We start from the raw sequence: 26,358 nt of genomic DNA on the forward strand, positions 1-26,358 counted from the left end.
AAAAATTCTAAATCAGAATAGTTTTTACCTTGTGGATAAAGAATCCTTCAAACACAAAAATGAGCTGTTATAGTTCGCCCACTGTGTTGTAGGTCTCTCCTTGGCATTTTGCCAAGAATAGTCAGTTCATGCTGAAGGGGAGAAAGAAATGAAGGATGTACGAATTGGTTGCCAACATGTGAAATAACGTGCTTTCTTGGCTGTCGCTGTACTAGCTTGATTTTTGTTGTCACTTTTTTGGCATTATTTTTTTATTATTAATTTGTATGATGGATCCAGTACAGTCAACAAGTTCTGTTGTTAAATGTTTCAGCAGCTCTTGCAAAAGAATATTGAATAACGTGCTGACATTCTGTGAAAAAGAATCGTTAAAAGGCAGTCTCCTTGTTCCCCTTTCTCAAGTCATAAAACGTGCAAGTGCAATTGCGGGCGTATCGGGGTCGACTGTTAAAAGAATTCGTAGGGAATCAAAAGGTGAAGGTAAGTCAAAATTTAAATCAGAATAAAAGGAAACTTATCATGGAGCGAAGTGACATTGTTTTATCTAGAACGCAGTATTTGAGAGCAATAAGACGTTTCAGGGAGGAGAAAAGACCAATTGTGTATCTAGATGAAACTTGGATTGATAGTAATTTAACTTATGGAAAATGTTAGCAGTCTAAAGAAGAATGTGGAGTGCTACAAACTGGAAAATGCCTCGCGGTGCATAATAATTTTGTGTGCAGGTGGAGAAATGGGTTTTTTACTGAATTCAAACTTACTATACAAAGCCAATTCAACTACTGGAGATTATCATGGGCAAATGAATTCTACGATCTTCAAAAAGTGGGCAGAAGAAAAATTGATTCCAAACTTCCTAAAAATGCTGCTGTTATAATCTATTCAATTAAACAAAGTTCCAAATTGGTCTAGTAAGAAGCAAGTTCTTGTGGATTGGCTCTCTGCAAATAACATTTCTCATTCCCCAGATATGCGAAAAATTGAATTGCTTAATTTGGTCAAAAGAAACTCGCCCACAACTAAACTATTTAAATTTGACACAATGCTCAAAGAGCATGGATTTCTAGCTTTGAAGCTACCACCATATCATTGCGATATTAATGCTATTGAGTATGTTTGGGCAGAAGTGAAAGGTTTCATTCGCCATCGCAACGTAACTGGGGAAATTGACATGCCCAATTTTTTAAGCTTTCAGAACAGGTGATTGAAAGTATTACAGTTCAAAACTGGGGAAAATATTGCTCTCATGTCACCTCATTGGAAAATATGTATTGGGACGGAGAAGGAATTATGGAAGAATTATGCGAACCTTTGGTAATCAGTTTAAGTGAAAGTGATGGTGATTCGGACTGATTCAGGTGACTCTGAAGATTAAAAGGATTTGATAATGGTATTTTTTTTTTCATGGGTTTGTTAAAAGAGTCACAACAAGTCATAAATAATTAATCGGTTTAGGACTTAAAGTGTCTCAGTTCTCTCAACTGTAAGTTTAGAATATTTCTGTTTTTTGTATAATTAGTTTTATTTTATAGAAAACTTTCTTAAAAATAAACTTAGTTAAAATTTTCGTTTTATGCTATACCTTTTTTAATTTTGTTAATACTCTACGTACATTTTTCAAACTGTTATACAAGCAGAATAGTTACACTTTAAAAACAGCAATGTTTGTAATACAGGTCATCCTTTGTAAAAAAAATTCTCTTCAGTTTTAAACTATATTAAAAAACCATATCCTAAAAAGTTTTTAGACAATGATTAGTTTCAATATCATTTTATTCTTTACTGATTTAGTGCTAATTGAAACCCTTGATTTGTTAAAGCCTTATTACCCCTTAAACATATTTGAATTACTTGAATTCATCATCATCATCAAATTCCTGCCATGTACACTCAAGGGGTGTACAGGATATGATAGTACTACATGAAAAAAATTACATCATTACTAACTTCCTATCTACAATTTTCCTCCAAATCAGTCTGTTACTTGTCAAAACTCCAATATTATCAGATCTTATATTTCTATCGTCTAAGGCACTTTGTACCGTATCAATCCACTTATATCTTGGTCTTCCTCTGGGTCGTTTTGCTGCCAGAGAACACTTGTTTTGCTAATCTTTCCTCGCCCATTCTGTTTAAGTGACCATACCATCTGAGATTAGCTCTGCTAATGCATTCCTAGATGCTGACAATGTCAAGTTCTTTCCTAATATCCTCGTTTTTAATATGATATTGCCATTGATGCCATCTGTTTATGTCTATAATCTTTCTCAGGACTCTCATATCTGCAGTCTCTAGTGTTTGGTCAAGTGTTTTACTTCTGACCCAGCTCTCAGATCCATAAGTTAAAACTGGTTTGAACACTGTCTTGTATACAGCTAATTTAGTGTTCCGTCTAATTTCTCTCTTATTCCATATGAATTTATTACTTGAATTTACAGTGTATATTAATATTTCATATGGAAAGAAAAAATACACTAACAACTGAATTGGACAACAATGGAACACTTAGAGAACCAAGCACTAAACACAGCCATCTGCAAACTGTATGTCTGCCTTATGTAGATGATCTGTTTGCTATTTGGTGTCTAGAGCCATTAGATACATTTTTAGTATATTTTAATGGCCAACTAACATCAAAAAAATCTACTTTACAGTAGAAAAAGATTCAAATAACTGTGTATTATCTTTTGTGTGCCTTTTCTAGACCTACTAGTCACATGCCTTTCAAATGGTTTAATATCTTTTTCTGTATATAGAAAGCCAACACAGACAATCACACCATCCTGCAGCCCAGTGGTACAGTATCCTAAAAACCCTGACATACATGCGCGTGCACACACACACACACAGAGCCAGGGCTGTTTGTTCCAATGATACTGCTCTTACCACTGAGTTTGCCTGCCTTTGCTATACATTTTTAGCCAATGCCTATATATACCCCTGTCCCCAAAAAAAGAGAATAAATACTAAATGTCCCAGTACACAAGATTGCAGCAAAATTTTTACTAACCTATAGACTCAGGGTACATATGAAAAGATATCAGAATATTGTTACATAAGCTGGAGAGAGGGCATACTAGGAATGTTTTTGCCAGTATTACCAGAGTGAAGAATCAGAAAGTAATGATGGAAATGAATTAAAAAGAAGGGATATGATGACAAACAATTCAATGTGTACGGTACGCTGTGTCGAAGGAATGGATGCAAGTTTTTGAATATATGGAGTGTTTGAGGGAAGATTGGATTTCTATAAGAGGAGTGACCCTACACTTGAATGCGTTTGGCATCAGGAGTCTTGAAAAATTATTAATTGATGTGAGACCTAACACAGAAGAATCAAGGAAACTGAATTCTGATGGGAGTTATCATGAGAATCTGTGTGTATGAGCGACAATGTGTTAACGAGGGGAACAGTTATTATTATGGAAATTATTAAAGAGAGAATGATTCTTTGTTTGTAGTATGTGTTTTTTACGTGAGTTTGAAGTCATCTGGTGTGAGGTTGGGTCTAACAAGATGAAATACATAGTGGGATGTTGTTACAGACATGGTGGATTGGTTGCTGGTGCCAAAGAAATATGATAGGTATGACAAGAGTAATCAATGGAGGACTTTAATTAACTGAACATTGATTATGTAGCTGTGAAACCGCATGAAAAGAATGAAATTGAATTTATTGAGCTGTTACAGGACAACTTCCTCGAGCAGCATGTGACAGAAGGAACTCATGATCAAAGAATGTTAGATCTGATTATATTGTCAGAGAGGGTTTCATTTAAAAATGTAACTATTCTCCTCTTGATTGGTGACAGTGACCATGCTGTACTCACTTGGGAGGTGAGTATGTTTATGAATATTCCATTCAGAAAAGGTTACATGCTGAACTACAAAGCCGAAAATTTTGAAAACTTGAGGAGTATGCTGGGTTCTCTGCCATATTATTAGTTATTGGATGAGAAGGATATCGACAGTGCATGGGAAGGGTTTTAAAAAATACTTAAATGATGCGATATCAGAATGTGTCCCTAGAGTTCAAATAATAAATAGAGTATGAGTGAAATGGATGCATAATCTAATTAAGCAAGAGATTCGTAAGAAAAAGATAATGTGGAAGGATTACTGTGTGCATAAGGATAATGATGTCAGTTATGATAATTATAAGCAGCAGGCCAGAAGAGTCACAATTGTTGTAAGGGAAGATGAGTATGAAAAGGAACTGCCTATGCAAATTAAAGACAACCCAAAAGAATTGTATCATTATCCCACAAGTAAAAGAAAGAATGAAATTGAAAGATTAACTTTACTGAATACAGATGGTATGTGGGTAACTGATGCAGAAGAGGTTGTTCAACTAATGATTTCCAATTTTGTTAAAAGCTATCAACCTAGTGTATGCAACATTGAGCTCACTGCTACCTCTTCACTGGAAGAAACTCTAATGTATGAGGATGAGGTATTAGACTTATTCAGTTTGAGCTATTGCACAAACTGAATAAGAATTCAGCAATAGGGACTGATGGGATATCAGCACAGATGCTAAAAGAGTGTTCAGCCAAACTGACTATTTCTTTAACCAGGCTATATAATTTGAGCTTCAGAGCAGGGAAGCTTCTGTAGGAGTGGAAAAGGTGTATGGTAATCCCATTACACAAGGGTAATGCAAAGACTGATGTATCCAACTATCAACCAATCAGTATCTCAGGAGAGGTGGTGAAGATTTTGGAAAGGTTGGTTAGGGCTCGCATTCAGCAATGGGTTGACAGAGAATCTTTGCCTGCAATGAACAACACGCGTTTACTAAGGGAAGGTCATATTTTAGCAACTTGCTCACATTCTACAGGGTGTTCGGGATAAATTTGACAGTTTCGTAAGGAAAAAGAAAATCTTCTTTGTATCTATTAAATTTAATGAATTGACAAAAAAACATTACAGGCAGAGTTAATTACAATACTATCAACAAGATTTACTCAAAATAACCACCATTAGCATCGATCACAGCTTCAATTCTGCTTCGGAACCTCGAACAAGCTGATGCTACAGTCTCCCTGGGAAGGGCCGCAAAAACTGTTTTAATTTTATCCATTAACTGGGCTTTTGTATTACTGGAAGTGCGATTGGTGTCTTTTTCAACTGCGCCCCATACAAAATAATCCATGGGGTTAAGGTCTGGGGAGTTTGGAGGCCAAACATTTGGACTGGTGAAGTCGTAGAAATTTTCAGACAACCATTTTTGACTTTTCCCAGAGGTGTGGCAAGGGGCCGAATCCTGCTGCCATACATACGGCCTACCATTGGCTACCCTTGTTATCCAGGGCTTGACTACAGTTAGCAACTCCACGAACAAAGCCCGAATTCCAATGCCAGGGTTCTTCAACACCTGTTCCTGCAGATTTGCGAGGAATTCTGCTGTACGAACGCAATCAGATCGTCTGCTAGGGATCTTTTTTCTTGCTACATCCTCGTAGTCACCATTGCAAGTCTCTAGTTCATGCCTGATTGTTTTTACTGTATTCAGGGAGCATTGGGCAGCAGTCGTAATATCCTTATTTTGATGGCGGGCACGAATCATCATGATACAAGTTATTCTCTTCCATGATTCAGGTGGGTTCCAGCTATCCATCCTTTCTGACATCTTGTATATGAATGAAGAAGGGTCCAAACTTTTAAATGAAGAGAAGTGTGTGTTAATACATGTAACTTACGGAAAAATATAATTAATTATAAATATGTCAAATTTATCCCGAACACCCTGTATAATAATGTTACAACTCAGTTAGACAAGGGGATACACCATGATACTTTTGGATTTTGCTAAGACTTTGGACAGAATACTGCATGGAAGACTGTTGCATAAATTGGAGAATATGGGATTGGATTACGGGCTGTTGGCATGGCAGATGGCTAACTGACAGATATCAATATGTCATGTATGGGGGGGGGGGTGAATCTGTAAGACTGAAGATAACCAGTGGCATGCCAAAATGATCAGGCCTTGGTCCATTATTATTCAATCTGTACATTAATGACATTGGGAAGGATTTGACATACAACATGATGCAATGATAGGGAGAATAATCAGGAGTGTTGCTTATATGCAGTACTTGCAGAATTATTATTATTATTACGGGCAACTCCAGGGAGTCATTAGACTCATCAAGGGAGGCCCCAAATCATATTCATCACAACTATTCGACATTCATACAGTATCTATCATACCTCGCCTTAAACTCATTCACTGTCACAGCATCCACCACAGACTTTGGCAGCCCATTCCACTCATTCACCACTCTAAAAGTAAAGAACCCAGCTCTAACACCTTTACTAACCACTTTTGCCCAGTTTCCATGGATGTCCCCCCTAGTCCTCCCACAACCAGCCCTGTTCTCAAAAATATCTTCTGAATTAATTTTATAGAAACCCTTCAGTAATTTGAATGTCTCAATCATATCTCCCCTCCTCTGCCTGTCAACCAATTTTTGCAACCCACAAATCCTCAACCTGTTCTCATAAGGTTCATTCTACAGACCTGCTATCATCTTGGTCACTCGCCTCTGGATCCTCTCAACCTCCTCCTCATCAAGAAGAAACCTAGGTGGTCGAGATGGGGTCTTATCAAGGCTCGATACAGAGGAACAATAACCTGCTTGTCAACGTATTCTTCAGCAACCAAGTGATTTGATGAGCTGATTTGGCCACTTTTGCAATGTGTCCCCTAAACTTCAACTCCTTATCCACCAACACCCCTAAATCTCGTGCCTCATCAATTTCCTGGAGTACAGTTCCACCAATGTAGTAAACTGCTGCTAATCTTTTCACCCCAAAATGTATAACCTTACATTTTGCCACATTAAATTGACATCCATTCTCCCTAGCCCAGACCTCCAATCTATCCAAATCATCCTGCAAAATTTTGACGTCATCTGCATTCACTATTGCCCTACCCAACTTCACATCATTCCCAAACAAATGAACTGTTCCTCTCAGATCCTTTCCTATATCATTAATGAACAAATTAAACAGCAGTGGTCCAAGAACAGATCCTTGTGGCACACCACTAGTCACAGGCCGTCTTGTGGACTCTACTTCTGAATAAACCGCTCTCTGATATCTCTCTGTCAACCACCCTCCTATCCATCTCACCAACCCTATATCCATCCCCATATACTGCAATTTACTGATTAGAATTCCATGTGGTATCCTGTCAAAGGCCTTAGCAAGGTACAGTAGAATCACTGTAAACCCATTACCCTTATCCAGTTCAGCCGTCACTGTGTTATAATACGTGAGCAAGTTACTGAGGCATGACCTACCCTTCACAAAACCATGCTGTCCCCGATACAGTATCCCATTTTCTTCTATCCAATCTTGTATTTTCCTGTTGAATATTTTCTCCAAGACCTTGATAATGATTCCTGTTGTGCTGATTGGCTGGTAATTTTCAACAGCAGCCTGAACTACCCTTATGCAGCGGAACTATTTTCCCCTCTTTCCATCCCTGTGGGACTGACCCAGACCCGAGGCTCAAATTAAACAAAATGGTCAAGGGCACTGACAATTCTTTAGCCGCTTCACATATGACACAAGCTGATATACCATCCAATCCCACAGATGTATTGACATTGAGGTTCTGTAATAGACTAGTTACCTCTACTTCATTCATCACAATTCCAGTATAAGCTGTTGGTTCTTCCATTCCTGCAATGTCACCACCTGGATGATATACTCTTGCAAAGTGCTCGCTCAGTAATTCCGCTATATCGACTGATTTAGTTACCTTCCTACCCTCAGCATTTTTTAAGATCATTCTGCCATGAACATTTTTCCTTTTACTTGCAACATATTGAAAAACTGTTTGGGATTCTCTTTAGCCTGCATGGCCAATTTTCTTTCGTAATCCGCTTTTGCTTTTCTTACCACCCTTGTTACCATCCTAGCCTGAGCTTTATACTGTTCCTGCACCTGCTGGTCACCTTTCTCCTTAAATTCCCTCCACAATTGTTTCTTTTTTTGCAGCTCAAGCTTAACTGTGTTATTCATCCATTTAATCCCTGCTTGATTTATTATTCGGACTCTTGGTATACAGTCAACCATTGCCTCCTGCAGACACTTCTTAACCACCTCCCATGCACTATCAACATCCAGCCCTTGCAGTTTTACATGCCATGGCACTGAGCCAAGCACACACCTAAGCTTGTCATACTTACCAGCCCGGTAATTCCCATGTACCCTGTCTTAATTGTAAATTCCATTCCTTTAGCCACCTCCCAAGTCATGACCTTATGGTCACTCTCACCAATTGGTGGCAACATGTTCATATTCGTTACAGCCACATTCTCAGTTGCAATTAGTAGGTCAAGCACTCTCTGCCCCCCCTGGTATTTTCCACTACATGCTGCCGCAGATAGTTGGCCCTTAATAACCGCATAAAATCCAATTCCTCCCATGTGCCCTCTCCTCTTTCCAGTCAATGTTACCATAATTGAAATCACCCATTATAATTACCCTCCTTCCACTTATTTCTTTTATTTGCCTATGCATACTATCCCCACCATCTATTCCATCACCTGGTCTATAGCAGCACCCAATTGTATATTTTGTTCTGCTAGATTCTATCTCACACCAAACAGCCTCAAATATGCTCTTTTCTCTATCCTGCAGTTCAACTTCTATACTCCTTGGCTGCAACTCATCAGCTATCATCAATAACACTCCTCCCCCCTTTTTATTCACCAAAAACTCTTCCTTCTTGTTCCTAATACTCCTGGCATTAGTGTACATGAATTGCAGAAGCCCATTAGTCCCATCCCTACTTTGATGCCTTATACTAACTATCCCATTCTGATTTGTTGTCCTTCATACTTGCTTGGGCATATACTCATTCATACACTCAACTGCCTCCCTAAAGTCTGCATATCTACTCTTCCCTCCCCCCGCTTAATAAATCTAGTTTCCCTGAGTCTGTACATCCACTTCCACATCATTCATCAACACTTTTTCAAGTCTCCGTATACCAACTCCATTCAAATGTAACCCATCCATCTTATATAAATCCTTTCGCCCATCGAACTCATTCCACACATCTACAAATTCCACACCACTCTCCATGCATAACCCACGCATAAAGTCATTGGCAATTATGGCCCTCCTTCTAAACACTTCACTGTCATACTGCGGTAAAATACTCACCATCCTAACTCTCTCACTCTTCTCTTTTGCTATCTCAAGTAATTCCCTCACATCCTCTGTCATTTCCATTTTGTCTTCTTTCAAATCACTTGTTCCTGCCACGATTATCATCTCTATCACCCTCTGTTTTTGCACTTGAATAGATTCGCTGATGTCCTTTATGTTCGCACCCGGCTGGTACGATTTCATCAAACTCTCAACTATCAAACCTCTTAATAGCAAATCCCCATACAGCACTCGCTCCTTCATTTTATTGACGTTTACGAACATTCTATTATTTTTCATCACAGACTTTCGCCGTTTATTAGTCGGTACGTTCAGCACACTTTTTTCCATACGCTCCAGTTGCCTTTTTGCTCTGTGTATCGCTCCATTCAAACGTGCGATTTCACTACTCACATTTATCTCGCCATTTTCATTATCAATCAAATCATCCATTCGTTCTGTATTTCTACCTTCATTTACACTTTCAACGACGCTCTCACACCTATCTAGTACTACTACGCAATTCTCTATCACACTGTCATTTTCTACATTCTGACTATCGTTAACGATATCACTCTCGCCACCCGAGACACGCTTGAGATCCTCATTTTCCTTACACTTTCCGCACATTAACTCCACTATCACCATCTAACCAGACTCCCACTGCTCTTCGCAAAGCATACATCTCACAGACAGCACATTGCATAAATTCGTTTACATCAAAACTCTTAAACAAATATGGCGACCTGGTCGCCATTTTTTTTTTTTTTTTTTTTTTTTTTTTTTTTTTTTTTTTATCGCTGCCATATGTACACTATCTTATCTTAAAAATAATAATTAAAATAACACAGAAAACACACAAAAATTGCATAGACACACCAAGAAACAAAAAGCAAACAACTTTACGTAAAATTCTAGTAAAATTGCCAATGATAACACAAAATACTACTAATCTTTTCAGGAGATCTCGACAAGCCGACGATCATATCAGTGCAACACCAAACAAATCAGAATGATTTGAATAGGCTGGAATTGTGGGCTTGTGAAAATAGCTGTTAATAAATGTAAGGGCATGTGCTTTGGTATGATTAGAATCCGATGTATAATATATTGGAAGGATTATGTTAGAAGAAACTGATCAAGCTAAGCATCGTGGAGCTTTCATAGACAGGAAGTTGAAGGTCAAGGGTCACATAGCAAAAATTGTAAATACAACTCAGAAAATATTGCAATGCTGAATCCAACATTAACATGTGAAGATAAAGAAGCCATTTTGCCTCAAGCTAGATAAGACCTCACTTGAACTATTGTGTGTAGGTCTGGTCTCCTGGTTCCTGTGGTGATTCTGATACAGTGGAGACGGTGCAAAGGAGAGCATCAAAAATTATATCAGGATTTTGGAATATTGATTATGAAGAGAGAAAGAGAGAGAATTTGTAGACTGCAGACAGGAGAAAGAGGATTGATATGATTGAGAGTTACAGACTTCTGTTCATTTCAAGCAGTTTGGTGTGAGATTAAGACCAGTAAGAGAAAATATACAGTTGGTTGGTACTATATGCCAGGGAGTTTCACAGGTGCTGAGGAAGACATGCATCGACAAATTAGTACGTTGAGTACAGATGGAGATATAGACTGGAAGGAATCTGAGATTGGATTCGAAATAAACTAGTTGATCAAAGTCTAAAGACCACAAATATGTGGTCTTTAGACTTAATTTATTATAATATGAATAATAAATTCTTATTATTCATTAATAAGAATCATATTAAGAATGAAATCTTTAACAAAGAATTATTTTCCTGACCTCCGTGGAATCACAAAACTAATGGTGGAAAGTCAACAAAGTCTATCATAACACTCTTTAAGCTCATCCACAGTCTGCACCTTCTCAGGTAATGTAATGCCACCTTCTCAGGCAATGCATTCTATGCTCCTACCACTCTCCTTGCAGCCAGCTGGCCTGGTTGGCTGAGTGGTTAGTGTATCTGATCTCAGTCATGAGCTGTGGATTCAAATCCTGCCAAGGGCATAGATGTTTGCGATTGTCCCGCTAAACAATTACCATATGTACTGCTATGACCTGTGTCCTGGTGCAGTATGACTCTTGATGTCTTTGCACCAAAAAAAAATTAAAAAAAACCTCTTACAAAAAACTTCTTACTCTTTTACTCACTACCTACTTTTGCAACTTCCAGAGATGGTGACTTATCCTTGCTATTTTCACTTGGTCTACCATATCATAACATATGAAAAATCTCCTCAGTGTCACTACAGTAATAACTCTTCAATAGTTTAAATGTCTTGATCATATCCCTCTCCTTTGCTTTCTATCCACCAAACTCTGCGATCTGTATGCTCTCGGTCTATCCTCATAAACACTATACAGTCCTGATATCATTTTTATTATTCGTCTCTGCACCTTCCCCAAGGTTACTACATCCCCTTCAAATTATAGTGATCAAAATCTGAGCACAATTATCCAGATATGGTCTGATCAAAGATTTATGAGGGTGGTCTGAAAAGTTCTCGACCATAGATGGCAACACTATCGGCAAGATTTTTTTTTTCCAAGTTGGTACATCTGTCTTAAGCATCCATGTGAAATTGCAAGTCATTCTATCCAGTACTTTGTTTTATACAGCTGTCTGGATCAAAATTGTTGTCTGTATCCCTTGAAATGTATGAAATTGAGTATCGTGCGGTTATATAAAGAAGGTTTAATGCCAAAAGAAATTCATTCAAAGTTCATGGGCACTCTTCTTCATTTTCAACAATTAAGAAATGGGCTGCCAAGTTTAAATATGGCGGAATAGCCTTGAAGATGACCCATGTGAAGGATGTCCAAAAAGTGTAACAACACCAGAAATCATTGATCAAGTGCATGTTATGGTATTGGATGACTGGCGAGTCAAAGTGCTTGAAATTGCTGAGACTATAGACATTTCAAGAGCATGTGTAGGATATATTTTGCATGAAGAATTGCAAATGAAAAAGCTTTGCGCAAGATGGGTGCTGCACTTGCTCACAGAAGATCAAAAATGCATTCACATGAAAATCTCTGAACAGTTCTTGGAGCATTTTAACAAGAATAAAACTGATTTTGGGTGTCAATTTATTACTATGGATGAGACTTGGATTCACCATTACACACCAGAATCCAAGCAGCAGTCAAAACAGTGGACAGAAGCCGGTTGTTCAGTGCCAGAGAAGACAAAGTCAGTTCCATCAGCAGGAAAGGTCATGGCATTGGTGTTTTGGGATGCTAAGAGCATTTTGTTTATCAGTTATCTTGAAAAGGGTAAAACAATAACCGAGGAATATTATTCTGATCTTTTAACCAGACTAGTCGAAAAAATTTGTGAGAAAAGACCCGATTTGCAGAAAAAAAAATCATCTTTCATCAGGACAATGCACCTGTCCACAAAAGTGATTTGGCAATGGGAAAATTAAAGAAGCTGCACTATGAAGTGTTGAAACATCCACCCTAATCCCAAGATTTGGCTCGCTCTGATTTCTGTCTGTTCCCAAAACTAAAACTCTTCCTCGCTGGTCAGTTTTTTTCTTCGAATCAAGAGGTGATTGCAGCTGTAGAGGAATATTTTGCAGATATTGCTGAGAACCACTACAGGGACAGAATAATGCTCTGGAGCATCGCTGGAATAAATGTATTAGTCTTAAGGGAGATTATGTTGAAAAATAAAAATAATTTTGAAATTATAAATTCATTTTTTTGTTTAGGCTGAGAACTTTTCAGATCACCCTCGTATACTTTGGGACCAGAACACTTTTATCTCTTGTGGTAAATGTTCTCCTCAACATTGCCACAATTCTCAGAGATGTTTTTCACAACCTTTGCAATATATCCTCAAAACTTCAAATCTCTATCTGCAATCACCCAAGATCCCTTGCTTCCTCCACTTCTTCAGTGTAAACTCGAACAAGTGAGTATAAAACATCCCATCCGTGGATCTCAAATTTTAAAAACTTACAATTAGTTGCATTAAAACTGATATCTCCATCCATTAGTCCACCTTTCCAGCTTATTCAGATCCTCTTGAAAAACTAGAACATCAGCACTATTACTAATGACCCCAAGCTTCTGAACTTCTCTTGTAGTCCTGTGATAATCTTGTTGAGAAAGATTGAACAGCAACTGTCCCAGTACTGAATAGTGTGGAACTCCACTTGTAATATTCCTACTTCCTGATACTGCTGCCCATATACAAATCTTTGATATCTGTTAGAGAGTCAATCACCAATCCAATCCACTAACCTGATATCCAAATCCATACGATGCAACTTAAAAATCCATTTGTCATGTGGCACCCTAACGAATGCCTTGGAAAAATTAAAAAAATAAAATGAGTGAATTCATCAAATGCTCTTGTTACTCTGTTGTAAAAGGTAACAAGATTACTAAAACAAGAGCACCCTTTAACAGATCAATGCTGGCCTGTATAAATAATATTACCCTCATCTGTCCAATTCTGCATATCAGTTCTTATCTATTTCTCCAAAATTTTAATAATTACAGAGGAAATACAAAGAAGCCTATTGAATACTTCCATTTTACCACCATCTTTATGCAATGGTACTCTATTGCAAGATTTCATTAAACAGCCAGTTTAATGGCACAGTTAGTTCCATGGCACATTCCCTTAAAACAACTTAAATTCCATTTAGTCTCACTGCCTTTTTGACATTTAGCATACTCAGTATTCATGATACATCTCTTCATTCAATTCCAACACTTCACCAGTCATTATCCTTCTAGGAATAAAGCCTGTAGTACCAGGATGGAACATGCTGATAAAGTTTTTGTTAAATAGCTGAACTATGTCATCTACTTTGGTCACCCGATTCCCATCTCCACCAAGCAAGATAATCCATCCACTATCATTTTTACTCCTACTAGCCACATAGTGAAAAACCTCATTGGTATTCTCTTTGGATTGCAGTGCCAGTCTCCTCTCATATTCTACTTTTTCTCTCCTTACAATGCAAGTCATTTTTCTAGCCTAATACTTGTATTCTTCATTCAAAAAAAAAAAAAAAAAAAAAAAAAGAAAAGAAATTTTTCTTCTGCGATTCCTCTTTTATTCCTTTTGTCATCTGATTACAAATTGCTTTATCTTCTTCACTCAAGGTCTACAATCTGTAATTGCTGTAAACAATTTTTTCTTAAGTATCTCTCATGCACTAATAATCCCTCTTCCTTCAAATTCTTTCTTTCATTGTACTGGTGCAAGCTTGTAACTATCAACTTGTTTATAAGTTGATAGTCACTTTCCATAATTCCATATACATTTTTTCTATTTTGTTACCTTCACATACCTATTCATCATTCAAGTCAGGACCACTGGTCACTCTCAGCAATATCTCAGTCAAATCAGATCCTCTGATGCTATGACCAAATCCCAAATTCTTGATCCTCATGTTCCCTCCTCCACGTGTTGCCTAAGGCAGTTTTTCCTCAAGAAATCCAAAAATTCAGTTCCCTTATTATTGCAGGCTGTCTTCTCTGTCCAGTTTATATTGTTATAGTTGGAGTTATCCATAATGATTGCTCACTTTGCATTTGTCAAAACATTTCCTGCCCATCACCATCTATATTCCCTTGTCTGAGCCACTGAATATCTTGTCTTATAAACATCTTTCTCACGCCACATACTCTGAAAGCCATTAGTGAAATGAATGCACAGTTCATTTCTTAGCATGAGTAACTCTCCATCACAATGTTCACCTTCCCTATCCTGCAAAAATATGCTGTATCCTTTAATTTCTATCCTTGTTAGAACATCCTCCTCAGTTAACCAAGTTTCACTGATATCAACAACCTTTGGAGAGACTCAGTCAATAAATGCCACGCTGTCATTCCCTTTATTCCTAATGTCCCTAGCATTAGGAATAAAGGCAAGTATATACTGAAAAACCAGTATATTGCTAGTATTCTTATAACCATTATTATTCCCCTCATACTACACCTGCCTCTGTAATATAATGTATATTCTCTCATTTCTGAAGCCACTATCCACACAGGTGGAATATTGCTGACCATCCCTGCAACAGTCCACCAGTGTGGTTCTGGTTTACCTGTCCTGACATACTCACTTGCCTAGAAAACAACAGTCTTTCCAAATGCTCCACCCTTCTGCATTCAAATGTAATCCATCTCTTGCATACAGCTCTGTTCTCAGACTTCTTTTCCTGCACATTCTTGTTATAATTTCATTCGTCATCACTGCTCTTTTCTTCCACTCCATATTATCATACTGGGGCAACATGCTCACTATCTTCCCCCTGGGCAGATTTCTGCTGTACCATCTCATGCTACCTCTCAGGTCATTTGTCTCAGCCATTACTATCATCTCCTCCACACTTTCACCCCTCTTCACTGCCATTGCCACACTCTCTATTGTTCCAGGCAGGCACTCTTCTGGCACTCTACTCTGCATGTGGCAAATCATTGAATCTCCATACATGACTCTCTGAACATATTCATTCATCCTCTTGCTGGCATTCCTGACTCTTATGGCTTCCAGTCTTTCTCTCCCACTCTTTCTCCTACCTCTCACTTGTCTATCCCTTCCTTCCACACTCTCTCGTCTTTCCTCTTTTCCACTGTCTCTACCATTCTCTTTCCTTCCTCTCTAATGTCTTTCTTCTACATGCCCATGACTTTCTGCAATTTCCTCTCTTCCCCTTTCTCTCCCATTTTCTGGTCTTCCTCTTTCTCCCTTGCTCTCTAATGTTGTTCTCTTACACCTACTCTCATTCTTCTCACACTAGCCATTCTCTCTATCCTCTTAAGATCTTCATTCACCCTCCTCCACTCAATCTTCATTCCTTCCATCTCCTTTCTCAGCAGTTCTGTTTCTCTCTCCACACATAATCATGGCCATCAGACAAACATCGCTGCTAAACTGCCAAAAGCTCAATTCATACATACATACATACATCTTTAACATTCCCTCCACCCTCCAACACACTACTGGCATCCACAAACTGAAAATCACCTGTTTCCAAACCACTGTCTCTGCTGTCACTAAATCCTCGAGATTGGGACACTTGGGAGGTGCTGTGCTCCCAGCACTTCCCATTGCCTACATTTCATGTGCACACACACACATTCTCATCTCACACCTGCAACATTGTTAAATAATGGTATGTATGCATGCATACTGCATATGTAGCAAGCTACAAAATCATTAATTAAGTTATGAGTCTTTAAATGGTGCGATGCTAGGTATAGTGCTAAACTGGCAGTCACCATGGTGAATATACATAGAGTTGATACTCATGGAGACAATACAGAGACAGTATTCTAACTAAATCCTAGCGAAAGACCAGTATTCTCATGAAATAAACACAATTAAAACAAGATAAGTATTACTACTAATACTTTTCTTATTTTAACAGCTTGTGTCACGCGTTGCATGCATTCTTTGAAATCTAGCTGTTCGTATTCTGATATGTGTGAAGCAGCAGTTACAGTATTTTCTATATGCTACAGATTATGTCTACAGTAGAAAATGCTATTTACTCTATTTAATCACTTTTTTTATATAATGTATAATGGCTCTGTATGCTTTATTTTTTATATTTTTAGCTGCTGATCTGATGAAGAAACTTCTTACTCTTGAAGTGGAAAAAAGGCTTACCCTTGAAAGTGCATTAAATCATCCTTGGCTCCAGGTTGTATTTTGATTTAAATCTTACTTCATTATGTGTTTGAATGTAATAAGGGCTTGAAATATGCACTAATCTGCTCAACCATGACTGAGAATTTTTAGTTCACAAGTAAAAAAAAAAAATCAGAAGAGGTTTTTTTTTTTTTATTTACATTATACCAATTCCCTGTCATGTTTTATTTTATAAACATTTTTTATTTTAATTTCACTTATCACACTTGTTGGGGCATGCCATAATCTCATGGTCAATATATGAATAGGATATGTAGGCATTACAAATATATTTAATATCAGACATAATGCAAAGTAACTAGTTCTTCATGACATGGTAAAATGTTTTATTTTATTTGAATTATTATTATATTAAAGTGGATATGGATTTATGCTTACTCCTGACACTCAACACCACTGTGAACTGGCCCTTGCTTAAAAAACCTATCTAGAGTTAAATGTAAGCAAAATAAACTAATCACTCAAAAGAGATTCCCTTAAAAGTGCAGGTGTAAATAATTAAATTAGCATGTGCAAATGCACTGCCATCTGTGGCAGCCCATTGAATTAGTGAGGTAGTCGCTGGAATTTCAAGCATGCTCTCAGAATTTTTGTCTGATATAAGAGGATACAGACCACCCGTTGCAGGAAAATTACTGGTGTATACTTGTACTATTATTTAATTTATTATTTTTCACAATAGCATAAAATAGAAATAAACCAATTACCAATAGTGATAATTTGCTTATTTTGTAACCAATGATGGAATATTCAAAATTTGAACTATTAACTGGATATTAAAACTTGGACAGATGAAGAAATATTAGAGAAATTTTTTTATATATATTTTCCCAAAATATAGCATTTCTTTATATTCATTCTAATAATGTAGCTTAAATGTTTTTTCAGTGTTTTCTCAGTTGTCACTACATCATATGCCATCACTGGCCCTGTCAGTTCAAAAATGTTTCAGAACAATTCAGAAAACCCACTGTAGTAGTTGAATATGAGTGTGTAAACCAAAGGGTTTAGTTCTGTTAAGAGTTTTTCATGGTTTTACCCTCTACATTTATTTATATTTGCACAGAAGAAATTTTTTGCCTCTTTTTCATAGAAGTGATTCAAGATAAAAGTGTTGAAGTTAAGTGTTAAACGAAAATGTGTGATAATGATCATGTATCATTAATTAATAAATAAATAATAATAAATGAGATAACATAAAATCAAAGCTGGTTAACTGGGAGGAGATCTCCACCTAATCTTTTAAGGACTGTAGATAATTAACCAAGTCTTCTGATTTAATATCCAATCCTCACCTTGTGGAGCATCCCATTAGTAAGTATTTACCTAGATACTGAATGAATAAGGATGGGTTAGCAGTTTGGGATTCAGCTGACCAAATAATATTCTTATTGGCTTAAAATCAGATAAAATCATGAGACAATAAGAACAAAAATATGCTGACTAACGGTATCACCCACTTAGAAAAAGTCTACTATTTTTGTCAGGGAACCAGGGTGAATGGCAAAAAACAGCTAGTGTAACAAACTCCATCTTAACATCACTGGAGTTCATGATTGGCACCATCAGCAGGAAGATATGAACAGAAAAATCTTCTGATACCTATCCAATTTTTCTTCTAGAAGAATTGGATAAGTATCAGACTGACATTATAGAAAGTTGCCAAAACAAGAAGACAAAAAATCAGCTGAGATTTTTGCAAGCAACAGATTCAGGTGATAATGATCAGGGAAAAGAATACATCATGAAGGAAAGGATCAGGGAAAAATAAATGAAAAATCTTTCTTAAATATGAGAATAATAATCTTGAATGGCAGGCAATATAAAGTAGAGTGATGTGGATAAATATCAGAATGAGGAATTGGAATACTTATTTGTCATATGATCCCGCTGAGGATTCTACAGCAGAAGAAAGTGGAGGCTTTTTGAGCTTTTAGAGAAGGCAAATGACACACACAAAAAAAGGAAAAGTTGATCCTTCTAGGAGATCTAAAAAAAGCAGAGCAGGAAATGATTGGCACATATATAGAAACGTCTGGTAACCATGAACCAGTCCTTGTTCTGTTCAAGAAACAAACTGGTCATCACTAACATAAAGATGCACATGGAGAGAAAACACAAGAAATAAGTGTCATTGACTATTTTATTGTTGATAGTGATATTGTCATGCTTGTTCAGGACACAAGAATAACAGGATTTGAAATAGGAAGGGATCATTTACTTTTGAGCAAGATAAAATTGAATATCATGCTGAAAAGAGAAGTGTGTGAGAAAGTTTTAAAAAATCGAAGTTGAGCTGCTTTCTGATGTGAATTTTAGACTCAAATATTATTCAAGAAAAAAAAAATAGTATGAAAAAGAAAACCAAACCCTGGAGTTTCATTGGTAGTAAAGTTGAAGTAAACATTAATTGATTGTCATGTGGTAAGGTTGTCTACAAGGATTGAAAACTCAATATATGCAATTCTGTGAAAAGTAGAATGATATGAGATGTGAAAGAAACACTTGCAAAAATTGTGAATAAAAGTTTACATTCATTAACAAATGGGTACAAATGGATACTTGTGACTCACCGACAACAATCAACAACAAGTTCAAAGACACTTGCCCCTGAACACTCATACGTCCTCAACCAGACCTAACATTTGACCAGAGGGAATAAGGATGGCATCATCGAAGACAACTTGAAGAAAAATGCCAAAATGGAGACAACAGTTGGATCATTGACTACAAACAAGTTAAATTAGTGCAAAAATCAAGTGTTGTAACTAGTAGCCACCATGGAGACCAGTATACAGACACTGCATAGGAAATGTGCAAGACTCTTGTGGTCAAATATACACCTCACAGAACCTTGCATATCCACTTCAACATCAGTGGCCTAAACTCCAACCTTAATAGTGTCCACTACCATTTCCAGTCTACCAAACCCCACCTACTCTTTCTGGCAGAAACTCAAATCCACCCCCCCCCCCCCCCAAAAAAAAAAAAAAACTACACACTCTTTAACTCCTTCCGACCTTCTGGTATCTGTACCTACATCCTTTCTGACATACCTTGCCACCAGAGAGCACCTAACCTAGAATCGCTTAACTTAGACATTCTTTGGTTGAAAATATCCCTTCCCCACTTAGTCAAATTCATTTGCTGTCTCTGTTGCTCTTCTAATGCAACCAACCACTCTGAGCTCTTTAATTTCCTCTCCTTAAAAATTGATTTTCTCCAGTCCCACTTTCCCAATAGTAAAATCATCCTCCTAGGAGAATTTAATGTCCACAACACCAACTGGTTTTTCTCCTCCAGTTGTACAGATCCTGCAGGCAGAGATGCTGAAACATTTGCCATCACTAACCTTACACAACTTGTTCAGATGCCAATCAGAATACCAGATAACCCGAACCACACCCCCACATACCCTAGACCTCTTCCTCACTAACAACTCTTCCAAATATACAGTGAATGTAGTAGGCCCCCATAGGTAATTCTGACCACAATCTGGTACTCATCTCCTCCTCCATGCAACAACACTTATACAGCCACTCCTATACAAGAGTAGTTTGGCATTATAACAGTTCTAAGTAGGACAGCCTCTGTAACTTCTATGCCTCATTCCTATGGTTGGACTATTGCTTCCAGCATTCCAACCCAAACATATGCACTGATCTTATCACCAAAATAATTCTCACCAGCATGGAAACATACATTTCCCATACTACTCTGAACTGCCATCCTCTAACTAAATCCCTGGTTCTCCAAAAGATATGCCAAGGTGTACAATTGAAAAATCAAGCATACCATAACTGCTTCACATCAAGAACTCCGACATCCATGGCCTAAAACCAACCTTAATAGTGTCCACTACCATCTCCAATCTACCAAACCCCACCTACCCTTCCTGGCAGAAACTCAAACAAAACAGAAATTGGCTAAAAGTGGAGATGGAAGTGAGACTAAAATTCTCAAATTTGGAACCTGGCTCGTGTCTGAAAGAACACAGTGCTCTTCTTCATATTAATGTACTTAAAATATTTTATGTTTTTTAATACTAAATTCATTCTTTGAATGCATGAACTTCAGTAAACAGTTAAATTCTTTATAGGTATCTCACTTTTTAGTATAATTCGCAATATTTTTACAGTTCTTTCGCCCATGAAAAGTTATTGTAAATTTGTAGTGCATTAGTACTGTGGGTAGGCTAAGGATTTCCCCCCCCCCCCCCAGAAACCAGACATGGTCTCTAGAGCAGAATTTAGGGCCGTGAAGTTCACCTATCACCCAATAATGCATAACCTAATATATCCTATTCCTATCCTCATTTTCCTCTGACTTAATTTTCTGCCAAAAAATATTAAGGTTGTGTATGCTATGCCAGCTAATCCAGAATTGTATTGTATTGTATTTAGGGGTGGAATATGAAAGCTCACCTCTGGTAAAATATAACCTATCAGTGAAGTGGGGAGTATGGGACTAGTGAGCTGCAAGAAAAGTTTGAGAAAATGTTACCTTAGAAGACCAAAATAGAATATTAGACAATATTGGAGTCCTTACAGATAACAGATGAATTTGGAGGAAAATTATCAATAGGAAGTTAGTGGCAATGTAAAGTTTTCCTGCAGTACTGTTGTAATATCCTGCACATCCCTAAGAGTACTTATCAGGAATTTGATAATGATGATAAGTGGTCATATGTCACTAATAAAAAACATAATATTTTTTATTCATGTCTCATAGTCTGATCAGTACACTAATATATTGGTTTCAATGTTGCTAGTGAAACAGCATAAAAATTTTCCATATTATCAACAAAGGCTTTTATATTGGTCAGGCCCACTACTGTTGGCACTTTACTATTGATATATTTGTCTTAGTGATGATCAATCACAAAATTTTTCAAGCCCTGAATACAGTATTTATCATAGTAAACATATTAAAACCACTTTAATGTGCACGTGCAAAAGTTGTAAATATACTTAAAATAACAAGTATGTGGGAATGTTGGAAAGTATTGTCAATGTATGTATTTATTAAAATTAGCAATAGCAACTACAAAATCCATAAATCCCTCATTTTGGAACATAGTTCCACTTCTAAATCATCATTGAAATAACAGCTTTTCAATTTATGTTTTAGTGGCTGAAATATCCTCCTTTATGTTGGAAGTTTATTTTGCACTTGGCTAGACTATAATAAATTTAGTTTAATCCTTTATCCAAGTGTAAACAAACAAAGTTTGCTCCTGAAGATATTTTCAGGTGCAAACTTTGTTTGCTTACACTTGGATAAAGGATTAAACTAAATTTATTATATCCTCCTTTATGGATCAGTAATAGAGCAAGGTTTATACTATGAATGATGGTATAAGACCTCAAACTGTAATTATTATTATTATTATACAGTATCTCCATGGTCTGGAGACTCATCATTGGAGAACCACACTAACTTTTATACGTACAAAACCTATCATACCACTTCTTAAATTCATTCACTGTCAGGGCACTCAACTAATTCTGGCAATCCATTTCACTCATTCACCACTATTCACTCATGCTAGTCTGTATCCTTACTAACCACACTCTTACACAATTTCCACAGGTGACCATTAGTTCTCTGACTATTTGTCATATATTTAAAAATTTACTTTGTGTCAGTTTTATAAAACCTATAATTTTCTGTTGTCCCCTCTTTTCTGCCTATCAACCAAATTTTGTAACCCACACATCTTTAACCTATCCTCATGGGGAACATTTCCACAGACCTGTTATCAGCATGGTCACTCATCTCTGAATCCTCTATCTCCACCTGCCCTCTCCCAGAGTTCGATGTTTGTGGTGCCACAAACATCGAACTCTGGGAGATATCTGAACAATTCAATGCTTCCTGCTTTGTGGCATTTCTACAGAACTGGTCATTGTCTCTTTCAGCAAGACAGTGCACTGTGTCATAAGGCTGCTTCTATAACTGCATGTCAAAATGGAGGAGGTGATCTTTAGCTCAGTTAATATCATTTAAAAATGGCATCAGAAAAGTTTGTTAGTACCAGAATACAGGCATGAGTAGACAGCGAATGAAAGTGTGTGGAGTATAGTGTGTCTTAAGAGAAAATTTTGTTGTGGTTATCCACTTAACTCTTATTATAAAGTAGCATCTGAGTTTGTATAAATGAAATAGATATATGATGATATTACTCCACTTTGCAAATTGCATTTTATAAGATATTGTAAGGTAAGTTATTGCATTGATTTCCATGGTGGGACAGAGGTCATGCAAATGAGGAAAATAGTGGAGGTTCCAGAGAGCTTTGTCTTTGAGCAGTTGTACACTATACATATAGTGTACATATAGATAGTGTATATGTAAGCTTTTTCACTATCTGATCAAGAAAAGTCACTTAGATGGTATGTGATTATGAGGATAGATTTTAATGCAATCTGGAATACAATTTTGGTAAATTGGGGAGGTGGTCTTGCAAACATATAAGTTGAGGAAGAATCTTACAGGAGAGACACACAAGAAAATATTTTGGTGCACGAAAGGAAAAAGAAAAAGTATCATCTCTGTAAGATCAGCAAAGATATGAGAGTCTGATTTCAATGAATGAATGGAATGCATTGTATGAGGAAATGTGTAAATAGATAATGTGTAACTAAAATGTGTTTCTTGTGATGACCCATGAGACTTCATTGAGGTACCTGAAATAATTATAAAATTTGGAGGAAAATTCCACAATCATAAAAACTAATTTTAATAAAAACCATTTTTTTTTAAAGGATGAAGCAGTTATCAAAAAGGCAGAAGAATTAATGAAGCAGAGCAATAAAAACGACAATTCAAAGTTACACGTGGTAAGTGTTTCTTATATATATAGACACAGTAATCTTTTTAAAAGTATTTAACCCATTTGTTTAAAGAATTAGGAATTGTTCTTACAATCAGAAACTGTCTTCAACTTGTTTAAAGGCTGCCGAAAAAAATTGTAGCCTGACTTCATACTAACAGATATGAAAATCAGTATGGAAAGTCATTTTGTGTTTCAAAACATTATAAGTTGTTTTTTCTGTGATATTATAACCCCTTATTCTTTCCATAACAGACACTACAAAAGTAGCAAAATGTAATATTTTAATTCCTTCTATATGACTACTTCAATGTTAGCAAAGTCAAAGGGTCCCTGTAATGTTTTACAATGTAGTCGCATCATTTTTGATTATACAGTCAGAAACTTTCATGTATTATTGAAATAATGATGAGTGTATATCATTTTCAATGGGTAATGATTAAAAGATGACCAGTGATAAATAGCTAAATTTTGTTTTACGTTCTTTTAGAGTTTATAAGCAATTCTTTGCATCTGGACTATGAAAAACCACAAAAAAATTATTTTTGGCACTCCTATAAGTTGTTTTTTTCTGTGATATTAATAGCCCCTTATTATCTCCATAATAGATACTACAAAAGTAGCAAAATGTAATATTTTAATTCCTTCTATATGACTACTTCAATGTTAGCAAAGTCAAAGGTCCCTGTAATGTTTTACAATGTAGTCGCATCATTTTTGATTATACAGTCAGAAACTTTCATGTATTATAAAAATAATGATGAGTGTATGTCATTTTCAATGGGTAATGATTAAAAGATGACCAGTGATAAACAGCTAAATTTTGTTTTATGTTCTTTTAGAGTTTATAAGCAATTCTTTGCATCTGGACTATAAAAAACCACAAAAAAATTAATTTTGGCAATCGCTGTTTTTTTTGTAAGGATATCAAATTTGGAAAAATTCATTATTTTAAGTGTTGATTGGCCATGGAATCCTTTGGATGGCAGTGTTGTACAGCATGCAATTTGAAGTTTCCTATTCAGCTTCATGTAAAATGTGGCGCATGCAATTAGTTTTTTTTTTTTTTTTTAAACAAGGTATAGATAAGCATTTAGAGGAAAATGCAACTCGAAAGCGTGCACAATTATTCATTTTCCTATTTTTTACAATGGGATATGGATAGACATTTAGGAAACAGCTTTAGAGAATATACTACTTGGAAAGAAGTCAGTGGACATTCCCCATGGGTAAGGTGCATTGTGCCACATTTGTAGCTGGTATAAATTGGAGAAATATGATACTCTAAAGTCAGTGCAACTGTGTCTGGGTGAAATGGCTGTGAAAAGGGAACTGATGGAGTTTGAAAGAGGTATTGTGATAGGATGCCATGTTGCAGATCTGTTTGGTATATTGTTTATTAATTTGGTAAATTGGGCCATCAAAGGTCAACAATAAGTGGAGCTATACTGAGATGGAAGCACAGAGCGTCAACTACAAGTGTTACCATAGTGGATGACCCACCGCACTCAACGAACATCATCATAGGTGCTACGAAGGATAATATGTAAAAACCAACATTCATTGGCTCCACATTGAATGCAGAGTTCCGGGCATTAGCTGGAACACAAATCTGCACATAAACATTCATAACCTTGGCTCACAACATAGGTTTTCATGGTAGGACCATAATGCGCAAGCCCCACATTACCTGAACTAACATGCAGCACCATCTTCTATGGTTCAAAGAGCATGTACAGTGAGATATGGAAGCTTGAAAATCTGTGTTACGGAGTGACAAATCATGCTACATCCTCTACCAGGCAGATGCCCAGTAAATATCTCTTCTAGAGTGCATAACCATAACTATGAAATTCAGAGGTGGCATAATGGTATGGTCCTGTTTTGGCCTCGGACCTCTGTTTGTGGTGCCACAAACATCAAATTCTGGGGGGATATCAGGACATTCTGGACAATTCAATGCTTCCTGCCTTGTGGCATTTCTGCAGAACTTATCATTGTCTCTTTCATCAAGAAAGTGCACTGTGTCATAAGGCTGCTGCTATAACTGCATGGTTTGTGGACATGAGTGCCATTTGACTATCCTCCATGGATTCCTTAACGCAACTATAGTGAACATGTGTGGGATGAATTCTAGCATCAACAAGATCAAAGGATGTCTGCCACACAACAGTCGAGGACCTCACTACATGCCTACAGGAAGAATTATCCAAAATTTTCATTGATCACTATTGTACACTTATAGAAAGTATGCCCCATAGGATTTCTGTAATCATTACAGTGAAAGGTAGTGGCCATACATCTTATTAAGGTGAGTGCCATAGCTGTTTCTTAATTGTGCTATGGTGTATATTGACTTCTTTCCAAGCAGTGTATATGAAAAGTAACTTTATGCTTACTCTAAATTCATACTTTAATTTAGAGAAAACATGATACTTTCCATACATTTTCTAGTTGCATTTTTTTAAATGTCTATTCATATTCTTTTTAGAAAATACAGGAACTAATTTTAAGCTTTCTAATTGCATTTAGTACTAATTTGTTTACTTTCTGGTTGCCTTTTCTTCTAAAATGTCTATTCACATCTTGTTAAAACAAAACATTACACTCTTTTCAACTGCATTTTCCTCTGAATGCCTATCCATA

At 36.7% G+C, this 26,358-nt stretch overlaps 1 protein-coding gene across 1 annotated transcript in view; it reads left to right on the forward strand.

Annotated features, from left to right (window-relative positions):
- The window catches only part of LOC150095633 (serine/threonine-protein kinase Chk2-like), a 266,187-nt gene that overhangs the window by 226,411 nt on the left and 13,418 nt on the right, over positions 1 to 26,358 (forward strand). The window contains exons 14-15 of the mRNA XM_090409930.1: positions 16,784 to 16,869; positions 23,645 to 23,719. Coding sequence (XP_090266056.1) covers positions 16,784 to 16,869; positions 23,645 to 23,719 — 161 coding nt within the window. The remainder of the gene's footprint in view (positions 1 to 16,783; positions 16,870 to 23,644; positions 23,720 to 26,358) is intronic.

Source organism: Typopeltis vanoorti, chromosome 20 (assembly GCF_054136105.1).
Source record: "Typopeltis vanoorti isolate ZY-2024b chromosome 20, IOZ_Tvanoo_1.0, whole genome shotgun sequence".
Classification (NCBI taxonomy): domain Eukaryota; kingdom Metazoa; phylum Arthropoda; class Arachnida; order Uropygi; family Thelyphonidae; genus Typopeltis; species Typopeltis vanoorti.